At 39.3% G+C, this 25,399-nt stretch overlaps 2 protein-coding genes across 3 annotated transcripts in view; one reads left to right on the forward strand and one right to left on the reverse strand.

Moving 5' to 3' along the window:
* The window catches only part of LOC116843284 (neuroligin-4, Y-linked-like), a 289,044-nt gene that overhangs the window by 185,294 nt on the left and 78,351 nt on the right, over nucleotides 1-25,399 (forward strand). For both annotated transcript variants that reach the window (XM_032813593.1, XM_032813594.1), the window contains exons 6-8: nucleotides 5,336-5,645; nucleotides 6,554-6,761; nucleotides 7,571-7,825. In XM_032813593.1, the coding sequence (XP_032669484.1) occupies nucleotides 5,336-5,645; nucleotides 6,554-6,761; nucleotides 7,571-7,825 (773 nt within the window). The remainder of the gene's footprint in view (nucleotides 1-5,335; nucleotides 5,646-6,553; nucleotides 6,762-7,570; nucleotides 7,826-25,399) is intronic.
* Nucleotides 1-25,399, reverse strand: part of LOC116843287 — a 116,397-nt gene that overhangs the window by 85,795 nt on the left and 5,203 nt on the right. Inside the window, exons 4-5 of the mRNA XM_032813598.1 lie at nucleotides 24,547-24,659; nucleotides 24,342-24,384 (exon numbers count right to left, since the gene is read on the reverse strand). Of these exons, the coding sequence (XP_032669489.1) occupies nucleotides 24,342-24,384; nucleotides 24,547-24,659 (156 nt within the window). The remainder of the gene's footprint in view (nucleotides 1-24,341; nucleotides 24,385-24,546; nucleotides 24,660-25,399) is intronic.

The following is a 25,399-nucleotide window of genomic DNA, read 5'->3' on the forward strand; positions in this document are numbered from 1 at the left end:
GGGGGGGGGGGGGGGGAGAAAGGAAAAGGTTCTACATAAATATTTTATATAACCACGACAGGCATATATAAAAAAGAATTAATTTTTATTTCATAATGCAATTATTGATTGATTATGGCAAGTTAAGGGGATGTCGTAGCAAGCGACGAACTTGATAAGCGTCGATAACGTAAAGCGTAGTCATAAAGTATCAAAAAATAATCAAAAAGTATAAAAGATTCTGGGCGTGTTATTGAAGGAGTAGAGTGACATTAACGTACATTGTCATCTAAGAGACGATGCAGAATAAAATACGCACACTTTACGTTATTTTCGGAAATATATCTTTGCAAACGTGAAAATTACTTTAAAACACTGTTAAAAATTATTCCAGAATATGTTTTAGATGTTAACACTATATGACCTAAATAACCTAAATAAGATAAATAACCTGCAGTAGCATGACCGACTTTCGGCCAATGTGCGAGAGTCCGACGTTCCTACGACGCTAAGTTGAATCCAACGTTATGAATGCGACTTTGGGCTAATGTAAAATTATTTTCATAATTCTCGGCGTGTTACTGAGATAGTAGAGTGACATTAACACACATTGTCTACCAAGAGGCGATGTAGAACAAAATACGCACACTTGACGTTACTTTCGAAAATACACCTTTCCAAACGCGAAAATTACTTTAAAAATTGTAAAAAGGTATCCCAGAATGTGCTCTATATGTTAACACTATATGATATAAATAACCTAAATAACCTGCAGTAACATGACCGAATATCGGATCATGCCAGAAAATCCGAAGTTCCTACAACGCTAGCTAAGTTGAACCCATCGTTATGAACGCGACTTTGGGATATAGGAAAATTATTTTCAAGATTCGGGGCGTATTACTGAAGGAATAGAGTGATATTAACACACATTGTGATCCGGAAAACGCTGCAGAGCGAAATACGCACACCTGACGTCATTTCCAAAAATACATTCTTGCAAACGCGAAAGCTACCTTAAAAGATTCTATAAGACTATCCCAGAATGTGCTAAACATGTTAACTATATAACCTAATCAGCAGTAACATGACCAACTTTCGGCCCATGCGCAGGAAAGGCATCACTGCACATGCGTGAGAATCCAATATACAGCTAAGATGGATCTAACGTTATGGGCGCGACTTTGGAATATTGGGAAATTATTTTCAAGATTCTGGGCGTGTTAGTAGGGAGTAGAGTGACATAAACACACATTGTCACCCAGGAGACGATGCAGAGCAAAATAAGCATATCTGACGTCAATTTCGAAAATACACCTTTTCAAGCAAATGTTACTTTGGAAAACTCTAAAAAACTATCCCAGAATGTGCTCTTTATGCTAACACTACATGACCTAACCTGCAGTAACGTGACCGACTATCGGCCCATGCGCGGGATAGCAACCACTGTGCATGCGCGAGAATCCGAATATACCGCTATGATGGATCTAATATTATGAGCGCGACTTTGGGATATTGGGAAATTATTTTCAAGATTCTGGGCGTGCTACTGAAGGAATAGAGTAACATTAGGGCACATTGTCATCTAAGGAGCGATGCAGAGTGAAATACACACACTTCACATCATTTTCGAAAATACGCCTTTACAGACGCGAAAATTTCTTTAAGATACTTTAAAAAATTATTCCAGGCTTCACTAACTCGGCTTAATAATTTTGCGGAAACACAAAACCCATCTGTTCGAATCTCGGCTTAATAATTTAGCTGAAACACAAAATACTTCGGTTAAATCTCGACTTAATAATTTAGCGAAGCCTCAAAACACATCGGTTCGAGTCTCGGCTTAATGGTTTAGCGGAATTTCAAAACACTCGGGTCCGAATCTCGGAATCTCGGAATTAATAATTTAACGGAAAATCGAAACATTTCGGTTCGAGTCTCGGCTTAATAATTTAATTTGTTGTCTTTAATTTGTCAAAATTTAATTTATCGTCTGCTCAACAACACACGCGTATGCATAAGAAAATATCTCCGAAGAGATAGTATGTCGTATATGATACAACATAACAAGTTATAAAGTATACTAATCAATAGTATATATAGAGCATACATTGGGTATATATAAAATATATATAAAGCATAAAAAAAGTATACATAACATATATAGAGCATATAAATATGACATGTTGAAATATATCAGTTTAATGTATCATCAAGAAATAATCCGACGAGAAGGAAGCCTACCGAGTCGAAATTTTAATTGGCCATTGTTATGCAAGAATAATCCAATTCAAAAAATTATAAGCTTTTATCAGTAGATACTCCATTCACATCTTTTTAATCCAGACAAAAAAATTTAAGCTTTATAGATGCTTGAAATAAATTAAGAAATAATTTTTTATTTTTTATCAGTCACGTCTTTTTGCACATTTTTCTAAGGATTAAGCTAGTCAGTTCTTAAAGAAATGCTTGACTCGTTCAACTATTGCGAAAATCTCAGAGCTAAATTCTTTGGTTGGATCATTCTTACGTAACTCTGGCGAATTGCAAATTCCAATTCTTATTTTAATTCTCGTCGGACGATTTAAGTCGAATGCGATTTAAGTCTACGTGCATGCAATCTACGTAAAATGACGCTTTGTGTCTACTATATGAGTGTCTAAATTGAGCGCTCACCATTGCGCGTTGTCCCACGGTGTCCAGGGTCCACTAGCCATCTTGTCGCTGCATCTGACACTGCAATGGTCCTCGCGTCCCACGTCGCCTGTAATTCACTCCCGACCACGGTAATCTAACGGAGGTTTCACGAAAAATCCCGTCTCTCTTAGGGGATACACTCCGAGTTGCGAATTGCGTATGAAATATCGCGAACTGCGTCTTCGAGGAAATGTCAGCCTTTCGAATAAACGACGAGTATATGCAACGGAGAATTCAGCAACGGCCCGATTGAGTTGTATTGTAGTGTATCGCTTTGATACACGCACAATACCAATCGTGTACGAAGAAAACGAAATCCGCGAGCGAAGGGAACACGCGACGCGAATCGAAGACCGAACTCGTGGTTGGTTGTAATTTGTCTTAATTATTGCGTCAACTGTCGCAAAATCGAAACGCGATATTAAAAATCGACACGGAATAATCTAGAAAATAACGCGGCAGCTCCCGATGTGCTCGTCTCGACGGTTGAGAGTGTTATGGTGTGACGTTCGAGCACGTGCTCGCGCACGCGTGTTTATATGACCCGGTCGCGCATCTCCCAAGCGCTACTCAATCAGCGGCACGAGTGAGCCGTTACGACGATCCGTTTACCTAGCCTTTGTGGAGCCTAGAGTTTTTGTTAGAGCTGTTGTCCAGGTATTATTATTACCGATTATTCTATCATCATTATTTCTTTATTATCCACTGTGTATATATAAATATAAATAAATAAATAAATAAATATATATATATATATACATATATATATATATACATATATATATATACATATATATATATATATATATATATATATATATATATACACTCTGGAATATTCGGACGTTATGAAAAGTATGATAAAAATAGGTGCCATCTCGAAAAATATCCATGAATTAATTTTTCGCTCTATTTTATCATAGTAGTCGGAAAACCTAACTGCATATAATCATAAACTTTTCTGCAAACTTTTCGTATTTTTTTCAGCATCGGAACTAAATTCTAAAAGTGTAGCGATCTTTGAAATTTTCCTGATTAGAGCATCCACAGTTTCAATATATACAACCTGCAGAATGTTTGTATTAAACAAATATTGCACTAACAGCTCAAAAAATTTAAACATATTTAAATATATTTAAATATAAATATAATTGAAACATATTTTTTTCGTTTTTGTCATATGCTACAATTTATATTTGCATGTACTTTTGTTGTGTAAAAGCGTTTGTAATTCTGTGCAAGCAATAAGACGTAAACTTTGTAAAAAAAAGCCAATGTCAGTAAAGTTTTCATGTCCGGCATCCCCTTAATGGCGTTCAAAGAGAGATCGCAAATCACTGTGTCGAGGCGCAAAAACGAGTATTTCGTTTTTTCATCTCAAATAATATCTATGCGATTTCGTACGAAGATTTTTCTTTCGGATAATTATGATCTAGTGGCTATCTTTCTTCGGGTTCGAGAATGACTTTGGTTTGTCTTTCTTTTCTTACTGGGAATAACGATGAGACCGTTTCCATCCATCCGAGATGCCATTTTAGTTGGCGTAATTTCCTGTTCAAACAATCTGTTCGTATAATGGCGTCATAATCGTTGCTCTCTCTCCCAGAATTACACACAACTCAACATCGCATTTTATAAATTTGGTGGTCAAACATAAAAGAAACTTATCGTCAACTGAGAATTAAAAATGTTAGAGAGAATTAAATATAAAAAAATCGAAAGTCGAGACACCTCGAATTTCCAAGAAAAAGAGCAAACCACAGTCTCGTTTTTTTTCAAAGACACAATTTTATCTGCTTCTCATTGTATCGAATGACATCTGAAAGTCACGGCATCCACAAAGGATTCCAGACGTAAATTTAAAAGATTTGCGGCTTTGAATTCTTTCATCGGCATACTCCCCTTCAAGTTCTTGCTTCGCTGGTCACGGTGACTTCATACATTCGAGTCTACTTCTACTTTCTTAAAGGCATAAACTCGTCTCAGAGTCTGCCATACAAATCGATATCCATTTTCAACCTACTTCGTCCCTTTAGGGCTAAGTACATAAAAATCAGATTACCCATCGATTCTCCAACAGAGCGTGCGGAATCCGTTTGTGAGAATAACCTCTTTATCGCGAAATATCTCACTCCCGTACGTCATTTTAAGAAATAAGAATGAATCTTCCGGTCCATCGAGTACATTTACTCGAGAAAGTAATTCTTGTATCGATGAATAACCTGTTATTGTCCTTCTTCTATCATTTTCGAGAATAGAAATACCCGCATTTCCTGGTATAGGATCTTCCCTTCCTCCTTACATACAGCGGGTCTCTTATGATAGGATATTATCTTTTTTATACGCTATATTATAGAAAAATAATTTTCCCAAATAATCAAACGTGTTGCAACTCTTTTCTCCCTCTAACCCCATTTAAAAAATGAAAAGCACTTATTTAATTTTTCAAAATAACAGAGCAAAAGTTAAGATTTTTAAAAAAAAGACTATCTTCTTAAAGGGTAGATTTTGGTTTTTTTCTCAAAATTTTCAGTTTGTTTCTCAAAATTCTTTAATTTCTACATGATAACTAACTGCATCATAACTGTATAATTAATTTTGTGATCAATATAAATTTTGAAAATGTACGACCTCTTTAAGTATCTGTTCCTTTCTACAGGACTATTCAAGCGAGCTATACTACTATCGGGAAGCGCCCTTTCATCTTGGGCAGTAGTGGAAGATCCAGTGTCCTACGCTCTGAAACTGGCCAAAGCTGTCAACTGCTCTATTCCCGATGACCTCCTCAAAGACAATGAGCTGATAGTCGATTGTCTGAGAAAGAGCAGCCTAGAAGAGCTGATGCAGGTCGACATTCAACCGCCGACGTTTCTTAGTGCGTTCGGCCCAAGTGTCGATGGTGTAGTTATCAAGCCAGATTTCCAAAAGGACCTACTATCCTATCTGGGTCCTGAATTTCAAGGATTCGGGTGAGTATTGCTTAAGTTCGAAATGCTCCAATCCATTGATATTAGAACTTTTACTTTATGTGATTTTTCAAACTGCCTAAGTCTCACGATGCGACTCTTTATAGGAACACGTTTATTGGATAACGAAATTGCGCTTTTTTTGAGTTCTCTGTATAAGATCACTTCTGAATTAATTCGTCAATTCGAGATAAAGAAAAAGATCGAGAATACGCTTGACCTTGCGGATTCTTGGCGCCATTTTGGATATGGTCACAGTCTAAATGGGAAAAAGGGTGAAACCTGAAGACAGTGAGGGAAAGAGGAGAAAATCCTCGGATTCCGGTAGAGCTGGCTTAATAGAGTTTTATGGTAATGCGGCGTATATTTCTACATTTTCTTTCGTGGCCGCAAAGGAAATCCGTGAAGCGACGGAAAAGTTATTTTGATGTGTGCACTTCCGGACTTGGCTTTGCTTTCTTGCTCAGAGGGGGATCTCGTACTTAACGTCGGCTCCCACAATAATTCCGCCTTCCGTCTTCCGTCTGACGGATCCCGGAGTTTTCTCGTTAAATGGAAAGTGGGAGCTAAACGAGCCAGTTCCACCGCGAACATTAACGTGGTTCATTAACGCGATTGTAAACGACCCGTCCCGACCCTACAGCGTCATTAGCATACTTACAATCGAAGATCGCGCCACGCTCATACCGGAAACCGTAGGACGAGGTCGCGTTATCGTCTTTATTTCCGAGCAAGTTGCATTTTCCGACGACTTCCTCGTCGACATTCTCGATTTTAACGCTCACTAGTGATTTCCGGCTATCCTAGTTACTTCGGACTATCCTAGTTATTAGATGTTTTCGGGTACAAGCGTTAGGAAGAGCTAATTGCGGGACTGACAATTGTTGCGTGACATTTCCGTTTGATTTCAGTCCCCTTCCGAAGAAAGCTGAGCACGGCGCACCTATCACGAGCAACAACAAGTACGACTTGCTGTTTGGGGTGACAACGAGCGAAGCTCTGTGGAAGTTCGCGGAGAAGGATGTCTTGCAAGGATTCGAGGGGGAAAGGAGAGATAGGATCATCCGCACATACGTCAGAAACGCCTACGTCTATCATCTCACAGAAATCTTTTATACGGTGAGTCGTAACTCCTTAAATTGCTCTAATTTCGTTGGCCACCGCGACTATTTAAAAATTTTTATATTAAATAGATACTCAATCGAGGCATTTGATGTATTTCTTGGTCGCGAAAGTTTGAAGATTAAATTTTCACGGAGATGTTTCATAAAGGATGAAAAAATTCGATGATCTCCATAACAAAAATGAATTACATTTATCGCTGACGATACGCAACATGCCGTGCATATTTGCGCCTCGCGTGTATCGTTGCATACGCGCGGAATTTATCACGGGACATAATTGTTACGTTCCACACAACGATTGAATCGCGAACGTTGCGTTTTGTCGAAATACGCGACGACGCAATTCCATTTGGCCGGCACGTTATCGGTCCGCGCCAGAAGCGACGCACGCCAGGCATTACTTAATGATTATAGCCAATTAAACGATTACAGTCGTGGCAATGCGTTTTTACGAACGCAATAGGGGAGCCATTGCGCGGTTAAACTGGCTGCTTATTATTCTATGTCATAAGGGGAAACAAGACCGACACTGTTCGCAAAACTCGCGAGATTTTCCCATCGGACTTTGCTAATTAGGACTCTTCGGAGGAACAACTTAACTCTGATTGGAACGTTTTCTTCTCTCTGTGCGTTTCAGATTCTGCTTTTAGCTAATGGTTAAAAGCCAAATCGTTCAGGAAAATGTCCCTTCCCGAGGATGCAATTTTAATCAAAAGGAATCCCGACCAGAATTCAAATCCGTCACTCTTGACATTTCTATGACAGCGCGGCTGATAGATTCGGAACCTGTTTTTCTTTCTGTAGGTGGTGAACGAGTACACCGATTGGGAACGAACGGTACAACATCCCGTCAACACAAAAGAGGCGTGCGTACAGGCGCTGAGCGACGCGCAATTTGTAGCGCCGTTGGTACAAACCGGAGATCTCTTCACCCTGAGGCACACCAAAAAGCCGAACAATCCCCATATCGCACCGGTCCCTGACAGCGAGAAAGAGCCTATGCCAAAAACTTACTTCTACGTGTTCGATTATCAGATGAAGGACGGAGATTACCCTCAGGTAAGCGAAATAAAATACAAATCGTAAGAGTAACTGATCCTGACTAATCGAAAAAAGAAAGGACAAATCTATATTCTCTAAATTTCTTCGAGTGAAATTCCATTGGAAAAATAAAGTGAAAGTTGACTCACCCGAAATCGAATGACTTTGCTTAGAGCGAATTCTTTCACTCTAAATCGTGCGGTGAACATCTTCATCCGAAACTGAAGAATGAATTTGATGAATTCCATCGTCATTACAAAACAGATTCACGCTAATCGATTGAAACATTCATTTATGCGGACTAAAGATCTATTCGAAGTTTGAATATATATTGACTCGTGTGATATTTTTAAATTATTATTTTCATTATTACTTCTAGTAAATGTATTCAATCATTTTGAGTGAGATTCTATTCTAAGGAATTTAAAAAATATGAAGTGCAATGTTATGTCTGAAAAATTAGTTGCAGAGCCAATAGAAAGTCAATAAAGCCAATCTAATCGATTGAAACATTCACTTATATGGATTAAAAATCCATTCTAAGTTGGGATTAAATATTCATTCTTGATTCCGGATAGCGTTGCCTTCATTCTCATTTCGAGTAAATTTCCTTACTCGTTTTGAGGAAGACTTTCATTCGAAGTTTAAAGAACATATCGATCTGCCTTCAGCTTGTCTCCAGCTAATGCAAAAAATACGACACGAAGGGACAGAATATTATCAAATAAGTTATGTAATACGCGTAACTGGGTCACTAGGTCGTGGGATTTCGCATGAACTCTTAGGTTACTTCGGACAACTACTTGATAAATTGAGTAATGTTCGTGTAACAGCGTCCAATTACTCGCTCCATTGCTCTCGCGGTGGATTCTTCAATCGTGTCCCACCAGCCGCTATCAAAATAGCGAAGCTTGTCGCACCCGTGGGTGCTCGACTTCATCAGTGATGGCCCCATCAGGACGCAAGTTACAGCAAAGGCAATTATTCGCCCGTGGGTGGCGCGATATATTCTCATTTAAATGCCTGACGACTGTTTTCCTTCTGTCTCTGCATCTACGTTCGCACGCCTGCTCAAATTATTGGCGTGTTTACGTTCAATTATGCACAGATTACGTTATAACGTGCGCGATGTCACATTATTGTTCTCGACCACGATACACCGCGACGGCGTCCATTATCAGCACGAACGCAGGGCTCTCGGTCAGAAGCCAGGCATGCACGTATGTCGGATTAATTCCTCTATAGTTCAAGGAACGTCTCATGAATTTTGTGATTCTTCCGGAAAACGGATTTTATTGAATTTGCTTATTAACGCGACCAGAAATTTAATCAGCTGTCTGATTACTACATTGTCGAGAAATGAAGTTTGCCAGCAATGCGAGGAGGACGAAGAAACCAAAAAGACGTTAAATCAATTCTTGTCTTGGTCTCAAAATTGAACGATATAATATTTTAGATGTAAAAGAGTAAGAGTCTTATCGCAATTATCAATGTGTAACTGCACCAGAAGAAAATTTGGTTATATTAACATAAAGTTTGATTTTAATGAATGAACCGTTTTGCTTGAAGAACACAGAATTTCTACGTTCTTATGACCTAAATTTAGTTCTAAAGACCAGAAATTTTGTTTTCTTCGATCAAAAATCGTGTTGGTTCGTTTATTACAACCAAGTTTCCTGTTGACACAACCAAACTTTTTTCTCCATGTATAATATACTGTAGTAAATAATTAAGTTTTCATAACGAATAATCAAGGAGTCAGAACTGATAAAAATTAATACTGTACTTTTGATCTTAGCACAATGTTATTCTTATCAAAACAAACCTAATAATATAATAATCAGAAGAAATATCTGATAATAATTAAATGTTTATTGTAATATACAATAATTACACGCTAAGTAACGCAGTAAGGCTTATTTCTTCCTACATCTGGAGCTTCTCGAGAGAACCTCATTTAACGCTCATAATATATTTACTCCCCGATATATATTTCGTCGCGCGCAATTTTGCCCGATAAAATCGATTATACTCGCGAATTTACGCGAGTAGCTATTTATCAAACTTTCTCTCTGTTTCCTTGTCTTCATTGTATCACGCGCGATGATTTACAGAGGGATGATTACGGTCGGTCGGCGAAAGAAACGTTATACTCGCGCAATAAATCTCGGCCCCACTTCCGGACAAATTCGTCGCGAGAGAGCATCGTTAGGTTAGATCGATGATCGATCAACGGGCGGTCGATTAGCGGCTGGATGGCTGATGTTTGAATTGCCCGTTTCTAGGGAAACTCCGAGTAAATATGTACGGAGATCGCGTCGGTAGAATAATCAGTCGAATCGCGAGACTGTCGCGCGCGTGCTGCTTCCGCTGTTTGTGATGCTGTCCTGAGCCGGGGGCGTCTAACATCCTGCCTTTATCTCACGGGACGCGTCTCCTCCGTTGTTTACTCTCGTAAAACGAATAGAACCCACCCTCCATCCCCCAGTTGCATCCATAATTACTCCGAATAAATAGTCGCGGCTTGGCAATATTTCAACCACCACAATCGCGACCACGCTAGTCGTGCATCACCTATGAATTGAATCGGGTATCCCTCTACTACGTGGAATGTGTGCCGCCATGATACATCATGAGAAATTCATGTGTATCACTAATGCAGCAATTCATTTACCTCATAGATAAGATGTCCCGCTACAGATGAGAAAAAGGTCCGCAAAAAAAGCATACAACGTATCCATCGTATTCCATCAAGAATTTCCGGCAAGGATATGATCTTGTGTTTGTATAGTTGTTATAATGTCCGTGCAACGTCCCTTTTTCTACCGCCCTCTCCATCTTTCTTTTATGTTGAAATAAATATTTTCTCTCAAACTGCTCGAAGAAAGCCGACATAATAGATAAAATCTAAAGTAAAATCTTTTCAGCGAGCTGAAAATGCGAATTTCGCTAGCTGAGTACTTTATATCTAAATAAATTTGTCCTCACAGTCTCGACATGGCGGCCGCAGGACGCGGCTATTCTCACGAAAATAGCTACCGTTGCGACGGCGCTTTATTCTTTATTAACTTGTTCAACGTTTTAGAATTAAAAACGCGTGCCACGGAACTGTGTCGTTGCTTGCGTTATTTAAGATTAAAATGGAATAGTAAGGACGGCAAGGTAGTGAGGATAAGATGGGCTAGGGGGCAACTCGCGCATCCTGCGACACTCATTTCCCTCAGCTACGAGGAAAATCCTCTTCTAAGACGGGACACACCACAACGCCGTCACAGAAGATAATACGGAGATTCGATTTACGATGGAGCCGACGCACGTATATCGAATATAATAAAGACGTCGGGCCGGCATCGCGTCGTTTGCAGTCGCCGCCACCCCTCGACCGTCATTACGACTTCAATTTTCGCTAAAATTATTTTGCGGAGAGCAAATCGGTCGGCTTATCCGCCCGCTTCCTCGATTTCCATCTTATTACGCGTTGAAAACTAATCAGACTTCTTGACAGCACAAATAAAAAAAAGAAGGGAAAGATGTGGAATGAGAGAGAGAGAGAGAGAGAGAGAGAGAGAGAAGAGAGAGGGATGAAAGAGAGAGAAAGATATCTCCAGCCGATCGTCGAACGATCGTGCTACGTTCTGAAAACTCGATCACATTTGCTAGTCTGTTCATAACGGTATGGAGGACGCGTACGTAGGCCAAAGGACGGGAGGAGAGGTCCTGTCGATGTGAGAAAGCGCCGCGAGAATATCCTAGTCACGTCACGCGCGCCATATGCGCAACACACCGCGTTTGCCCACAATGCAGTTTTCCTACTTTTTCGCGTTTGCCAGCAATTCCTCGCCCTGCAGGCAGACAACCGACGCGGCGTCTTTCCATAACTCGGTTTACACACACGTAATCGCGAGAAACTGCGTTGTCCTGTTGGCCGGCAAACGGATTTCCCGATAACGTCATTCTTTCGGCGAAAAATCCCGACAATGACTATGGACGTGCTGTCTGAACACAGTGTGAATCTGCCCACGCAAAAATTCGCGAATCCAAAGCACTGCGTCCCACGGACATTTCTGATTGAGACCGATCTTCCCTATATAATTCTTGAAAACCTTCGCTAGCAGCATCACGTAGTGACAATCTTTCTTCCCACATAAATAAACCAAATCTTTGTAATTGCGTTAAAAAATAAAATGGTTCGTGGAGAAGTTTTCCCGAATAGGTCATAATGGCAAAAGCATCAAAATGCGACGAACTTAAATAACGCCTGATTTTTAACGCAACAAATTTGCTAGAAAATTTCTAAAAACAATATGGCGCATGACGATGTCATGTTTTGCACGACCAGAAACTTCCCTCTCTTGCTTAAGGACGAAAAGCAAACAAGACAATAAAGAAGAGGAACTAGTTTTTCTCAGATTCCTAAGAGACCCGGTTTGAGGAAGCAGCTTGTAATTTAGCGACAAAGTGAAAACGGACTTTGCGGGTGGGTTGCGATCGATCCCGCCCAGCACGAACAAAATTCATCCCGAGGATCGTTGGGGGATTTGCAAGGACCCATCGATACGCGGAGGATTTGCGAAGCCGACATTTAAAATCTATCAGCTCGCGCGCCACCTCATCCATTCAAGGACGGTACGCTTCTCGTGGATTCTTTTAAAAGGTTCCCTTATGCTGTAACTCGATCGAAAACGATTTTCTTTAGCGCGATTCGCTCACCACCCAACAGAAAATTCGTAAACTCACGGTGAGGATTATTGTAGAAACTGTAATCGTACGTTCAGCTAGTCGTAGTGTCATTTAGTTGTGAACTGTGCGGTTTCATCTTTCTTGTCTCGAAATCGGAAAATTGTCTTGTGTCGAATTTGGACTTCTTTCCAAATCAAAGAACAATTAAATATCAAACATTAATATCAAAAATCATCAATGGATGTCAAATAATGTCTAAAGTCGTTAGATTCTTTGATATTTAGACTACAAGCAGAGCTTCTACAAGCTTAAGTAACTCTTTAAAATCGCGTTCTGCAGTAATATTGCGAACATATCACGAAAAAAGTTGCGCTCACACAATCGCCATTTTCATGAGACGCACCTGTGTTCCCATAGTGCTGATTCATCATTTTTGCAGCAGAACTTAATCGCGCAATTGCATTCAGTTAAAATCAGTATCCAGTTTTGCTGGGTAGTGAACGATCAATACGTCTATGAAGAAAGAAATAAAATGGATTGAAACGAAACTAAAAGGGGTTCTCCGTTTCCGTCGTGCCACTCGTCGTGATTGCTATTTCTCCATTTCGCGCGAAGAAAATGAGAATAAGACCCCGCTTTGCAGCTCGTCCTCCCCCTTCCTTACTCCCACACACACACACTTTCTCCCTCCCCTTCCTTCCTTTCTCTCTCTCTCTCTCTCTCTTTGCTCTACCGCTCGTCTCCAAAAAGAGGTTGATGGGAGGGAAAGAAGGAAACGAAGGTAAGTGAAGGTAGGTTGAAAGCAACTGCGAGCCGGAAAAAGGTATTACTACGACGAGAAAATTTGCCCTCAAAGCTCTGCGTATCTCAAAACACACTCTCCCTACCTGTGAAACGAATCCTTGAATAAGATACAACCCTTATTGGAATTTCCCACCTAATGAATTTTTTAAACGAACGCTTCTTGAAAAATAAATCATGGATATCCTCAGATACACGACTCGCTTTATTATAAACAAAAATGTCTTTAATACAGTTTAACAATATAAATGAAAAAAAAACTGCTCTAACTTGAAATTCTGAGTATTTGAGTATCTCTCGCGAAACAAATTTCAAGGACTATTAATATAGGCCTAGATGTTCATTGAAAATATAATTCGATTAAAATGCGATGAAGATGACCCGCGCGCGCGCGCGTGTTTTAGTTATATTCTAAAAGTACACACTTCATAACACACTTCATCGCCAAGTGTATACTGGGATCTAACAAACTCCAACATTTCGCAGCCACTCTCATTTCTCCTGTCATTTCTGTTTCCGTTTCAAGCAAAGGAAAGTACCTGTGTGTCTTGTAAGGTAGTCTCATCGAAATGAAGAAATTCTACGGTACATTGGAGCGCTCAGTTCTAGGGTTAAATTACGCAGTGACAGGCGCGAAGAAACTGAAAGGAACCGGAAGACGGCTGAAAGAAGGAGTCAGGGGGACGATGAAACGAATTATTTAATTAAAGCTATCTGATGCACGGTTTCAAAACCGGGCTAGCCTTCGCGTTTCCCTGTCGCGGCAATCCTTTATCAGCTAATTGGGGAGTACCCTGTCTAATGAGCGAAGAAAGAAGGGCAAAACGATATGAAACAAAACGCCGACGGTGGAAGGGGCGGCGGGAGGGCCGGCGAAAAAAAGCCTGAAACGAAAGCGCCGCGAGTCCCGGTAGGAGATTATCCGTTTTGTCCAATTTCTTTCTCGTTGTAATGCCTCGTCCTGAGGATTTTTCGTCGGGCAACAGTAAACGTGATCCTCGTCGGAAAATCCACGGCGTTTATCTCGCCTCGCGCTTGTATAATTACGACGCCCGGAAAGAGCGGGAAATTAAATAAATGCAAGTCGTAAACGCGCGACGGTGAGCGCGGTCTCGAAACTAATTTTAATTGCACGCGCATTCGATCACGTGTGCTTTAATAATCGACGCGGAAATTACATATTATCTGTTTACATTAAACGTCATCACCGCGAGGTATTTTATAAGGGATTAAATAAATTTTAATCGTTGTACAAATTGCGCCTATCTGTATATAATTATTAAAAACGAATTAACTTTAATGAAAGAGAAATAGGATAAAACGACTTCACGCACACACATAAATACACAGAGGGGCGGTTAACGAACTAGATTTAAAGAAAAACCCTGCTGATAAAGCCACATACATTTACGAATCGATTTAAACACAAAGCTGCGCAAACAAAGGAAAAGTCCACGGCTGATATTCCACGCGGCAGTTTTAAAGAAGACGAATATTGAAAAATGAATTTGATTTTGTCGGAATACACGAGATGTTTATGAATCACAGCAAGTATCGTGTATGTGTGTATCATAAAGCCATTAATACTAATTAACGGTAATTTCACCATGATTCTCCTCATCATACAGCACTCGGCTGATCAAGTGTAGCAAAGCTTATCCTCGATAAATTCCGCATCCAACAGAAAAACGCATCTCCTAAAAATTACTAGGAAACGGATTCACGATTACGAGACGCGTTATATGGGAAACTCGTAGTGAAAAAGTGTTGCTACCTTTAATCAGCCGACTGTACAACGCGATACAGCAAACACTCTCTGTCAGCCGTGCTTCTTCTGGCCCTTAGCCACGAAGTAGACGGAACGTCGCGTCAAATTTTCCGCCGTCCATCGGACATTTTTTTCCCGTATGCGCGCACGACACTTTCGGGCGCGACACGCCGCCGCTTATGGCGGCGCGGAATATTGCGCATCGCCGCGATAAAATATTCGTCGCGAAGTTTATGACCGCCAGCCGGCCGTCGTGGTCGCGCGTAGCCGGCGCTACGCTAGTAATACAAGGCGGCTTAATGTGTTCGCCGCCGCTAAAGCGCAATTAAATTATTTGCCCCCCTCTGAAATATGCACCGCGCTGTTTATGCATGCTCTTTACGCACCAACGACCAGCGCAACAGGTATTTATGAATGCGATTTAGAAAAATAGAGCTATCCACCGATAGTGGTGCCTCCTCCCCCCATTCTCTGCCCTCCTTCGTCCCTCTACCCCTGGCCCTCGTTTCTCCCCTTGCCCCCTCCCCGTGCCGGAGGAAGCGGATGATTTATGCCCTGTCATTCGCCGAATGTTATTGACAATTATTGACTAACGAGCGCAAAATCGCGCAGATCTCGTGTAAAACGACGCGAGCAACGTACTACACGCGCCGCTCGAGATATTAATTACGTGAGGAATAATTAACAAACAGAGCGGGAATTTTATTTGTTTTGTTTGGAAATCACGCGGAGAGAGAATAGCCGATCGTTTCGCTCGCGGGCTATTGATGCGCGCGCGCGCGCGTTAATTAAGACACCTGTTGTGATCTTTTTCCGTGCACGCACACGAAAATGTAGAACGCGCGCTCATCCGCATCATCGGCGAGCGTCAAGTCAATATTGATTACTTCGATTCTAATACACCGGAGCAAACAGTTGCTTCGCCGTCAATTGGCGTTTCACCATCACCACGACGTTTGTAGTTACCGCGACTGTTTGTTATTGCATTTGGAACTGATGGGTTCCTCGTCGCTGTCCGCGAGAGAGGGTCCCTCGGACTCCTATTAAAGGGCTCAAGGATTAAATGGCGGATGCCCGCGAGCGTTTCACAGTATAATAAAGCGAGAGAAGGATGAACGTCGGGTCCTGGGGAAACGGCCGCCAAATAGACGCGCTCGCAAACGAATGGTGCCATTCGGCGGAAAAAGCCCCGCCGTTTTATGGCCGCGGTCCGACAATTTGCATGCTCGTTCTTCCCCGGTTTTGATGGGCAAACGAGCAGCCGAAACGCCCTCGTAAGTTTAGTCACAAAATGCGGGCAAGTCCCGCGATCGCGAATCTGTAATCGTGCCCGATTCCCTGAGTAACCGCAGACACATCGGCGAGAAAATATTAAAGCCGGTGAGCACAGCTCGAAATATTAATTAGCTTCTCAAGCAAATGTGTGAGATTTATTTTTCAAAGAGAGCATCCAAGTTTCGCTCCTTTTAAATATTCCAATTAATGATACATCAATTTAAAATTTAGGACGGGTGAGATTATATATATAAGAATATAAAATCTCAATATTATTCTCGTATTATTCTCTGATAACATGCAAGATTCAGGCCACGCGCTAGTCTATTGAGATTGGGCCGTTTACTCCCAAACAACTATGAGAATAATATCAAGATTTTGTATCCTTAATCTACTCAACATAAGCTTCAAAATTAACTGTGTTAATTAATTGGAATTCATTTAATTGGAATTAATTAATTGGAATATTTCAAAATTTTTTCAAAAAGGGATGAAATGTCTATGGACGTTTCACCGCACTCTTTTCGTGTCGCTTGTTCATTCAGCAAGCGCTGCGGAAACAGGCGGTCAATTAGAATTACACTGAAAAATTGATATTCCTGTTCTTAGAAAAATCTTCTAAAATTAGCATTAAGTATAAAATATTTTAAACATAAGATTTATTCCTCTTGTTTCGAGAGAAAATTTTCTACACAAGAGAGGGATTTCCTCTCAAAACAAGAGGAATATATTTTATGGTTAGAATATTTTATACTTGGTGCTTATTTTTAGATTCTAAATATTTTAGAAGATTTTTCTAAAAGAGAACAAAAATATCAATTTTTCAATGTATATAACGGTTATCTTAATGATCGCGCTCATTTCTCATGTTTCGCAAAAATCGTAGTTAACTATTAGCGTGAAAATAATATCTTGCTGAGAATGCTGTCATTATAAACAGGGGATTTCTATACCTGAATACCTCCGAGTAGTAGCAAAACTCACAGATAATCATCCAGGTTGCCAGGTATTCAAACCATCCAAATTTATACAAAGTATTACCGGACATCCAAGTAATTTAAATTAATACTAGATACTCTAACATGAAGAACAGATAAAAAGAAATAACGATAAAAGAAGCAATAACTAAATTTTTGCACTGTGTGAGAGAGTAAAGATCTAAAATATAAAAAAATATTTATTCGATAGCTACTGATAACATATTTGCTTGTACTCATATATATATATTTTTGCGCCCTATATTTTTATAGAAAAAAATTTTTTAAACGAAAAAATATACAATTTTTTTAAAATATAGCTTTTCATGAAAGCAGTTGCTTATTTGAATAAAAGAATTTAAATTGAAGTAAATATTCTGTTACTGTTTAAATAAATATTTGGTTTTCAGATATTTCTTCTCTCTCTCTCACAGTGCGAGTACTCAGTGATATTGAGTTTACACATGTTGTGTGTTAAGGGAGAGATTTCACGAAATGCCTGAGCGTGTGTGTTGTAAACAAAGTTGGATATTGTCAATATCCCGGTATCCTAACTTTTTTTTCTCACTAACCGCTTTAGTATACATACGCCCGGCAAGACTTTTCCGTGCTTATCCCTTCGCTCCTCATTCAAGACAAGTCTCAACGGAAGGTGATATTCACACCTCGCGTATCGTAATATATAAATATATATGTACCCGCATGATACAAGCACCAGCTGGCGACCAGATAAGGACCACTCACGAGTGTCCGGACGTACATTTGCACTGTTCGCTTTACCGTATCCGCTTCCTCGTCCGCGCACGCGCGATTTCGTGCTGCACGGAAATAATAGCCAATAGAAACAATACCCTCTATTCTCGCCAAGCCGTGCCTGACCCGCGTCTGAGTCGCCATTGTCCCTCAGGGAGCGCGAGGATAGAAGCCGCCTGGCGTTTCCGCACGTTCGCTGGGAATTACCGCGGCCGCCTCGCGACGAAAAATTTTGCGCGGCCCAACTTTTTCCATTTAAATTTAAATCCACACACATACACATCTCAGGTGAAATAATCATACGTGTATGCCGGAAAATCGATACCAATCTTGTTATTCTTCGGGATCTCGCCGATAGCTGGCTTATTTCTTGCGTATGTGTATGCGTATATAGGCGTGTGTGTATATACGTTACTTAATAAATGAACAATATAAAAGTACTGGGAAAGTAGAGCAGAATGCTCGCTTAAAAAGTGATAATTCTTTGATATAACAAATAATATCTAAACCAAGCTTGATGCGACAGAAGTCCATTAAAGGATCATTAGTTTCTTCGCGGGCCATTAATCAGTAATAAGATGATTGTCGCGAGGATGGGGAGAAGGTTGCCATTCTTGAGAGAAAATTAGGAGCACGCAATAATTGACACAGCAAATGGAGCACGTAGTCATGCGCAAGCGATTGTCCGCATACCAAAAGGGATGTGATGTATTAGGGCACAACGCTATTGTCACGTTATTACTTGCACAGGCCCAACCGCGATGTTACAGTATTATCTTGTCAACCGGCGAAATTATGATATGATAAATTAATTAAAATTAGAATTGCTGCTAATTAGCGGCGTTACGGCTGCTAATTAGCAATCATTCTCGCGTACCTCAGATCCTTACTCTTTAGTATTCAACTGCGGCTCACGTTATTTCTACCTTAAAGAAAGCTACGAAATATTAACTTCCCAGGTTTCAAATTACTTGGGAGTAAAACCGAGTCTCCCATCTCTATCGAAACATAATCACGAATTCTATTCTTCAATTAATGTCGCTACGTGTACGAAAATTTAAAACAAATATTAAAAGAAAAACCTACGTCCAATATTAAACAATAATTCAAATATAAAATAATTCTCGCAATAAAAATTTCCGGTATTGAAAGCAGAAACTAGCAAAATTAACTTCCCTGTTTCCAATTTAGTTTGAAGTAAAACCTATTCCTATCGAAAAATAATCACGAATACTATTCTTCAATTAATATTGCTGTGCATAAAAATCTAAATAAAAAATATTAAAAAAAAAGAAAAAATCTACGCGTCTAATATTGAACGTAATTTAAATATAAAATAATCCGCAAAATAAAGCTTTCTCTATAGAAATGAGAGAGTGAAATCTTTCTGCGGGCGTGAATCAAACAAGTGTAGTGCCTTGCAAACATAATAACACGTGATCGTACAAATGAATCGCATTCACGACGACTGCGATTCCCGTTAGCGCAGCAGCGTTGTTTTCGACGGGACTCCGTATCATAACTTTCCACGGCGACACGGTTTAACCGAAGCACGAATTGAAATTTGCCGGTATGTACGGAACGCCAGGAATGCTCGCCGCGATTCTGTCGGTATCCAAGTGTCGGCGAGGGTTGAGGCGAACGTTGAAGCGAAAAGGGGCGGAGGTCCAATCGCGTCAACGAGATTACATCGTAGAATTTCATATCCTTTCGCGCTACCAAAAACAAAATCCCTTCCGGTGTCTCCGTTCACGGCAGGTTTACACGATGTCGGCGAGTTGCATCCGACAGAAAGCTATTTACCTCCCCTAGTAAATATACAAATACGCGCTATTTGCACGGTTACGAAAGTTTTTAGACGGGTCTATATGAAACTGAGGTATGAATCGTGATCATGAAAAATAGCTGTGGTAGAGGTGTGTTATAAGCAGAAAGAGTTTCGTGTGTGTGAAAAGAGATTCTATATTTTGGACAATCGTCTGATTATCAAAGTCTCTGTCCCTGAAAAGCACGTTGGGAAAGTCACGAATTTATCAGTTGCTATAATCGAACCGTTAAATCGACACAAATTGGCTAAAAGATACGACAGACAGAAAGGTAAGACAGACGAGAACGCCTGGCACGACGTTCGCGAGAAGCAAACATCTTCGTGTTGTCGACGTCGTTTCGTGGTTGTTAAAACCGACGTTCTTACAAAGCCGACGTAATGTGCCTCCGAGGCCGCTCCTCAGCCGAGACGCGACATTAACGGCGCATTTCTTGCGCGTCTATGAACTCGTCGGATTACGGCGAGTGACTTTTACCAGACGATTCTGCGCGCGTATAATGTGAAAACGCGGTAGGATGTTCGCGCTAGGTGATATTGGCTAACGAGGGACGAATACCACGCAATGAAAAAGGGGAAGCTCCAGACGTTTTAATCTTCCTAACAGAGCAACGTGATGCGTCGCCGACAAAATATGAATAAGCAAGAGGCCGTAAAATAGAGAGAGATGCGTAATATAAATATGTACACTCCAAAAAAATATAATCTTACTTTTAGCGGGATCCTTTTATATATAATAGCCTCAAAAGATTTTTTTTAAAACCAAAAGGAAAATATTTTAACATGCAAAAAAAGAACTCTGGTTGCAAGACACTATTTCCTGTAATCTCATATTTAAGAGGAAAACTCTTGCTAAAATAATATCCCTTTTCTAATGAAGTAAACTATTAATCGGAAATCTACTAGATTTTATACTAATTTTATTCTGCTTTTAAATCAAGAGAAATATGTTTATTCTTTAAGCAGAATATTTTCTTAGTTAAAAAATTTTTATCATAAACAAGACTTGTAGATAAAAGGTGAAATTCCTCTAATTTTGAGAATATTGTGCTTAAAATATTTTCCTCTTAGTTTCAGAAAAATCCCCTTGAGGCCAAATATATATACGAGGATTCTGCTAAAGATTGTATTTTTTGGGTGTAACTTTTTAAGGCACGTATTTATAGTTGTCACTTGAAACCTGTCTCGTGTGAGATATATACACAGATTTTTTATTTAAGGTTACTTTATATTTTTTAGAGACATTTTTAGATAAACTTAAAGTTAATTTAGATTTTTATTTGGAGTTCCAGGTTTTCAATTGAATTTTTATATATGTGACATTTATATCTGCAATCGCAATTTAACAGAAAGACTCTCACCAAACTCTGAATTTAAATCTAAGTATACAATTGAGAAGAGTTCCAAATAATAACTATTAATACAGGTCTAAATAACTAGTCGCATGTACCATAAAAATGTAGCCTTAATTTTAAAATATTGACAATCGGGTATATGTGGAATTATTCGACATTTTAAAGAAATTAAACGCGCTGGCAAAAATAGATATACATGCAATATGCATTAATATTTATATAGAACATCCCATCCTCAAATTATCGGCCGCATATGCCATAAAACTGCAATCTTGATTTCAAAATATTACTAGCTATGTGTGGAATTATTCAATATTTAAAAAAATTTTAACACATCAAACATAAAAATATCTAAAAAAAACCTACCAACATTTATATAAAATATCTTCCCAAATTGTCGATCACATATATTGCAAAAGTATAACATTCGTTTCGATATATCAATAATTACGTATATGTGAAATTATTTATTATTCCAAAAGAGATAATAAATTTTCACAATGTCCCTCATATTAAAAATCCCTCATATTAAAGAAAATTAATTAAAATCCATATAGGATATCCTCCCAAAATTGCCTCACAATATAATATGCACAATAATATAATATATATGTACATATTTCGGAGGTTATTAGAATTAGAATTTGATAATAGCATATTAGAGACAAGAGAGATAGGCAAATTAGAGAATCCTGATGTAAAAATACGAAGCAACAATTTCTGAATTATAATTAATCAATGCAAGTTCAAAGCTAATATTGATTTTCACAGTGCAGCAGATGATATTGTCTTTTGCTCTTTCGAATGTAATACGCAGTAACCAGCTGATATTGACATAATTATCGTTAATTATCGATAACAAATTTTAACAGTTATCCGCAAATCATTTAATCCCGGCAAAAATTTTAATAGGTGATATATCACCCCATATTCAAGAGAGGAGCTATTAAATCTAATATATATTTGGAGAATAAAGTTTACCTCTCTTTGTAAAAATCAATAACGTACAATGTACACGTAAATGTGAACGCGTGTGAGTCTCAACGCATAAAATTTATGCGATATCGCTGCGCGACTGTTCGAATCTCGATATTTTCGTATTCAGATTTTCAATTCCGCCCAAAACTCCGCAATAGCAAAAAAATATTGTACATTCAGTGCGGATGGAATTAAATTATCTGAATATTCGGCATTAAATAGCAGCGAATCACTATCTCCGCTGTTTTCGTTGAGAATCAATGCGATTTACAAATATGCATGCACTATATCATATAACACACTCTCTGTGCGAGTGAAATTCAACACTCACCATTACTGATGGTCGACGACTAAATCCGCTGACGTCCAGTAAGGCCCAGCCACGTCTAACCAGCATCAAAACTCGTCGGCTGCATCCGCGTCGTCCCGTTGCGTTGATTGCACTTCATTTCCCTACACTGCACTTTCCTACACTCGCGACGCGATTAATGTCCTCGTTTGAACGGCGCTTAACGAATTAACAGTGGCGTCGATGAAAGGCTGTGATTTATTTCGGGTCGAAATCTACGGCTTCGATTAGCGAAACGCGCGACCGGAATCCGCGAGTTCGTCGAACGAATGTCCGTTGTTGCGATACAAATAAATCGCGACACTTCTGGAACACATTTGCGGCGCGATAAATCCGGCTGATTCGCGAGTCGCGTGTTAAAAAAAATCCGATCGCGTTGATCGTGAGAAGTCGACGGCGAAGCTGTGAGTAAACAAAGTAATAACCAGAGGAGGGCGTGATATTTTCACGCGTGGCTTCGCAGCACACCAGCGAAGATTACTCCGCAATCTTGTTGCGAAGAGACTATTCCGCAATCTTGTTGCGAAGACTGCTCCGCAATCTTGTTGCAAAGACTACTCCACAATATCTTGGTGGAGTTCATTTTCGCGAATAATTTCACGAATTTAATTCGGCGATTTTCCACGGAGCGCGCGACGTAAACACGTAAAATCGAGGCGAACAGAAGAAAAAGTAGTCGCAACGACTGCGGGATCTAGTAAGCAGTTTATCAGAGCAGAATGTTAACACGCCTGTGTGCACCTACAGTCCCGCGAATATATATGAATTTAATTAAACAAAATCTATGTTTTCATGTGGAACTTAAGCTCAACATGATCGCGAAATTGAGTAACGCGAACTAAATACACGTAATTTAACGACGCAACAACAAGGTACTGACAATTTAATAGCGTGAGCAAAGTATTATGAATTTAATAACGCGAGCAAAGTACTGACAAATTCGACAATGCCAGCGAAGTACTCGCAATTTGAAAGAGCACAAGCTAGATACTCGTAATTTAACGATGCGAGCAATGTATTGACAAATTCGACAGCAGCAGCGAAATAAATTTGTGATAGTACGAGCATAGCACTCGCAATTTGACAGGACGAGCAAAGCACTCGTAAATTCTGCGAGCGATGGCGCAGCTCTGCTGCGCATTATATGCTACTCGAAACAATTAGGAGCTTGCATTAAATGAATGGCAGCACTGAGAGAAAAGTGCATGGTATTTGTAACTATAATCGCAAAATAAAAATATTATAGTCATGAGAACCATTTTTCTATGCAATGTTGCTATAGTACTAGTGGTAATACTCTTATGTACATACTGCTATTACTATTTCTTTGTTAGAACTACAAGAAAATGTAATGCCGAGGATGACTATTATTTAATGAGATTAACTTATCTTCTCTCAGTGTGTATTAAATCACATACACACACACACACACATTCTACGACTTAAAAAAGTATAATAGCAAATAAGCTATAGAATCTAGAATATAAAACTTGGAATTCTTAATCTAAAATATAAAATGTATGCAAATGTTTGTAAAATATTCAAATTATATTCAATAGATATAAAAATTAGTATTTCGGTACTTGAAACGCATCTATTAAATAGCACAAATATTGGAAAAGAGATTCCCCAATTGTTTCGAGCAGTACATTTTGTTCAATGAAACAAACACACATATAAAATCTATCTAATATAAATCGCATTGATCTCAACAATATTTTCTACGACTAATATTTTCTACTAAAAACTCATCACCTTAAGTGATAATTGTACCTTTGTATGTGACTCACTACGACGTCAGGTTCAACCACCAAACCTATAACACAAATCAGAACCATCTCGTTAATTAAATCCAAAGGGCATAGAGATACGAAAGAATCGGTTACTTGTGTCGTAAAGATTAAGTTTCTCAAACAATTATATCTCGAATTTTGATTCAACTAATAAGAGAACGCAATCTCTATAGTCTGATATTTACCTTTAAGTCGACTCCGCTTTGCCCGAACCGGATCCTCCAGTACAGCATCTGCATTCTCCGGAATCGCACCAGCCGGAACAGTATTCTCCATGTGGCCGCAAATTCCACCAAATCTAGAACAAAGAGAGGTTATCCTGGTTAGTAAGAAAATAACAAAGAAATTATATTTGATATAGGATAATTAAGAGTACTATAGAGACTCAACTATAACTATAAAATCTAAGAAAAATTTACGTTAATCACCTTTGAAATTTCATATTGCTCGCATTGTCCACAGTTTCCAGCACGAATATCGCGAATGTAAAGTATCTCAATATGTCTTACACACAGTGATCTCAAGTCGTGAAACAAAAAGACGAATGAAAGTAATATGATGCGAGTACGACAATATCATAGCTGACGCATATATAAACAGTTTCGAACGACTAAATGCGCCTTACAAAGTTCTAACAATACCCACGACCATACTGAACAATTTAGAAAAGTTAGAAGTAACGCGCGACGCGGCTAGATCCGTTTACCAACACGTCCAAGGCTTTTATGGACTAAGAAAGAGACACAAGTCGACGTGTGTGTTTTAGTCCGCGTAAGGTCAAGTATGATTCGGCACACTATAGTACGTACCACACACGCCGAGTCATACTTGAGCATGCAATGTTTACATTACGTGGTGTTTTTATTTCCTTAACGTCTGCTATATTATGATGTCAACATTATACACTATGTAATATTTCTCTCTAATAAATTTTATAGTATTTTATTCTTATATGCGCGCGCGTCTTAGACATTTATTGCATTTACATATGTACTCTCTCTCTCTCTCTCTCTCTCTCTCTCTCTCTCTCTCTCTCTC

The sequence above is a fragment of the Odontomachus brunneus genome, unplaced genomic scaffold (assembly GCF_010583005.1).
Source record: "Odontomachus brunneus isolate Ranch 3 - 2012 unplaced genomic scaffold, Obru_v1 Obru_scaffold_031, whole genome shotgun sequence".
Classification (NCBI taxonomy): domain Eukaryota; kingdom Metazoa; phylum Arthropoda; class Insecta; order Hymenoptera; family Formicidae; genus Odontomachus; species Odontomachus brunneus.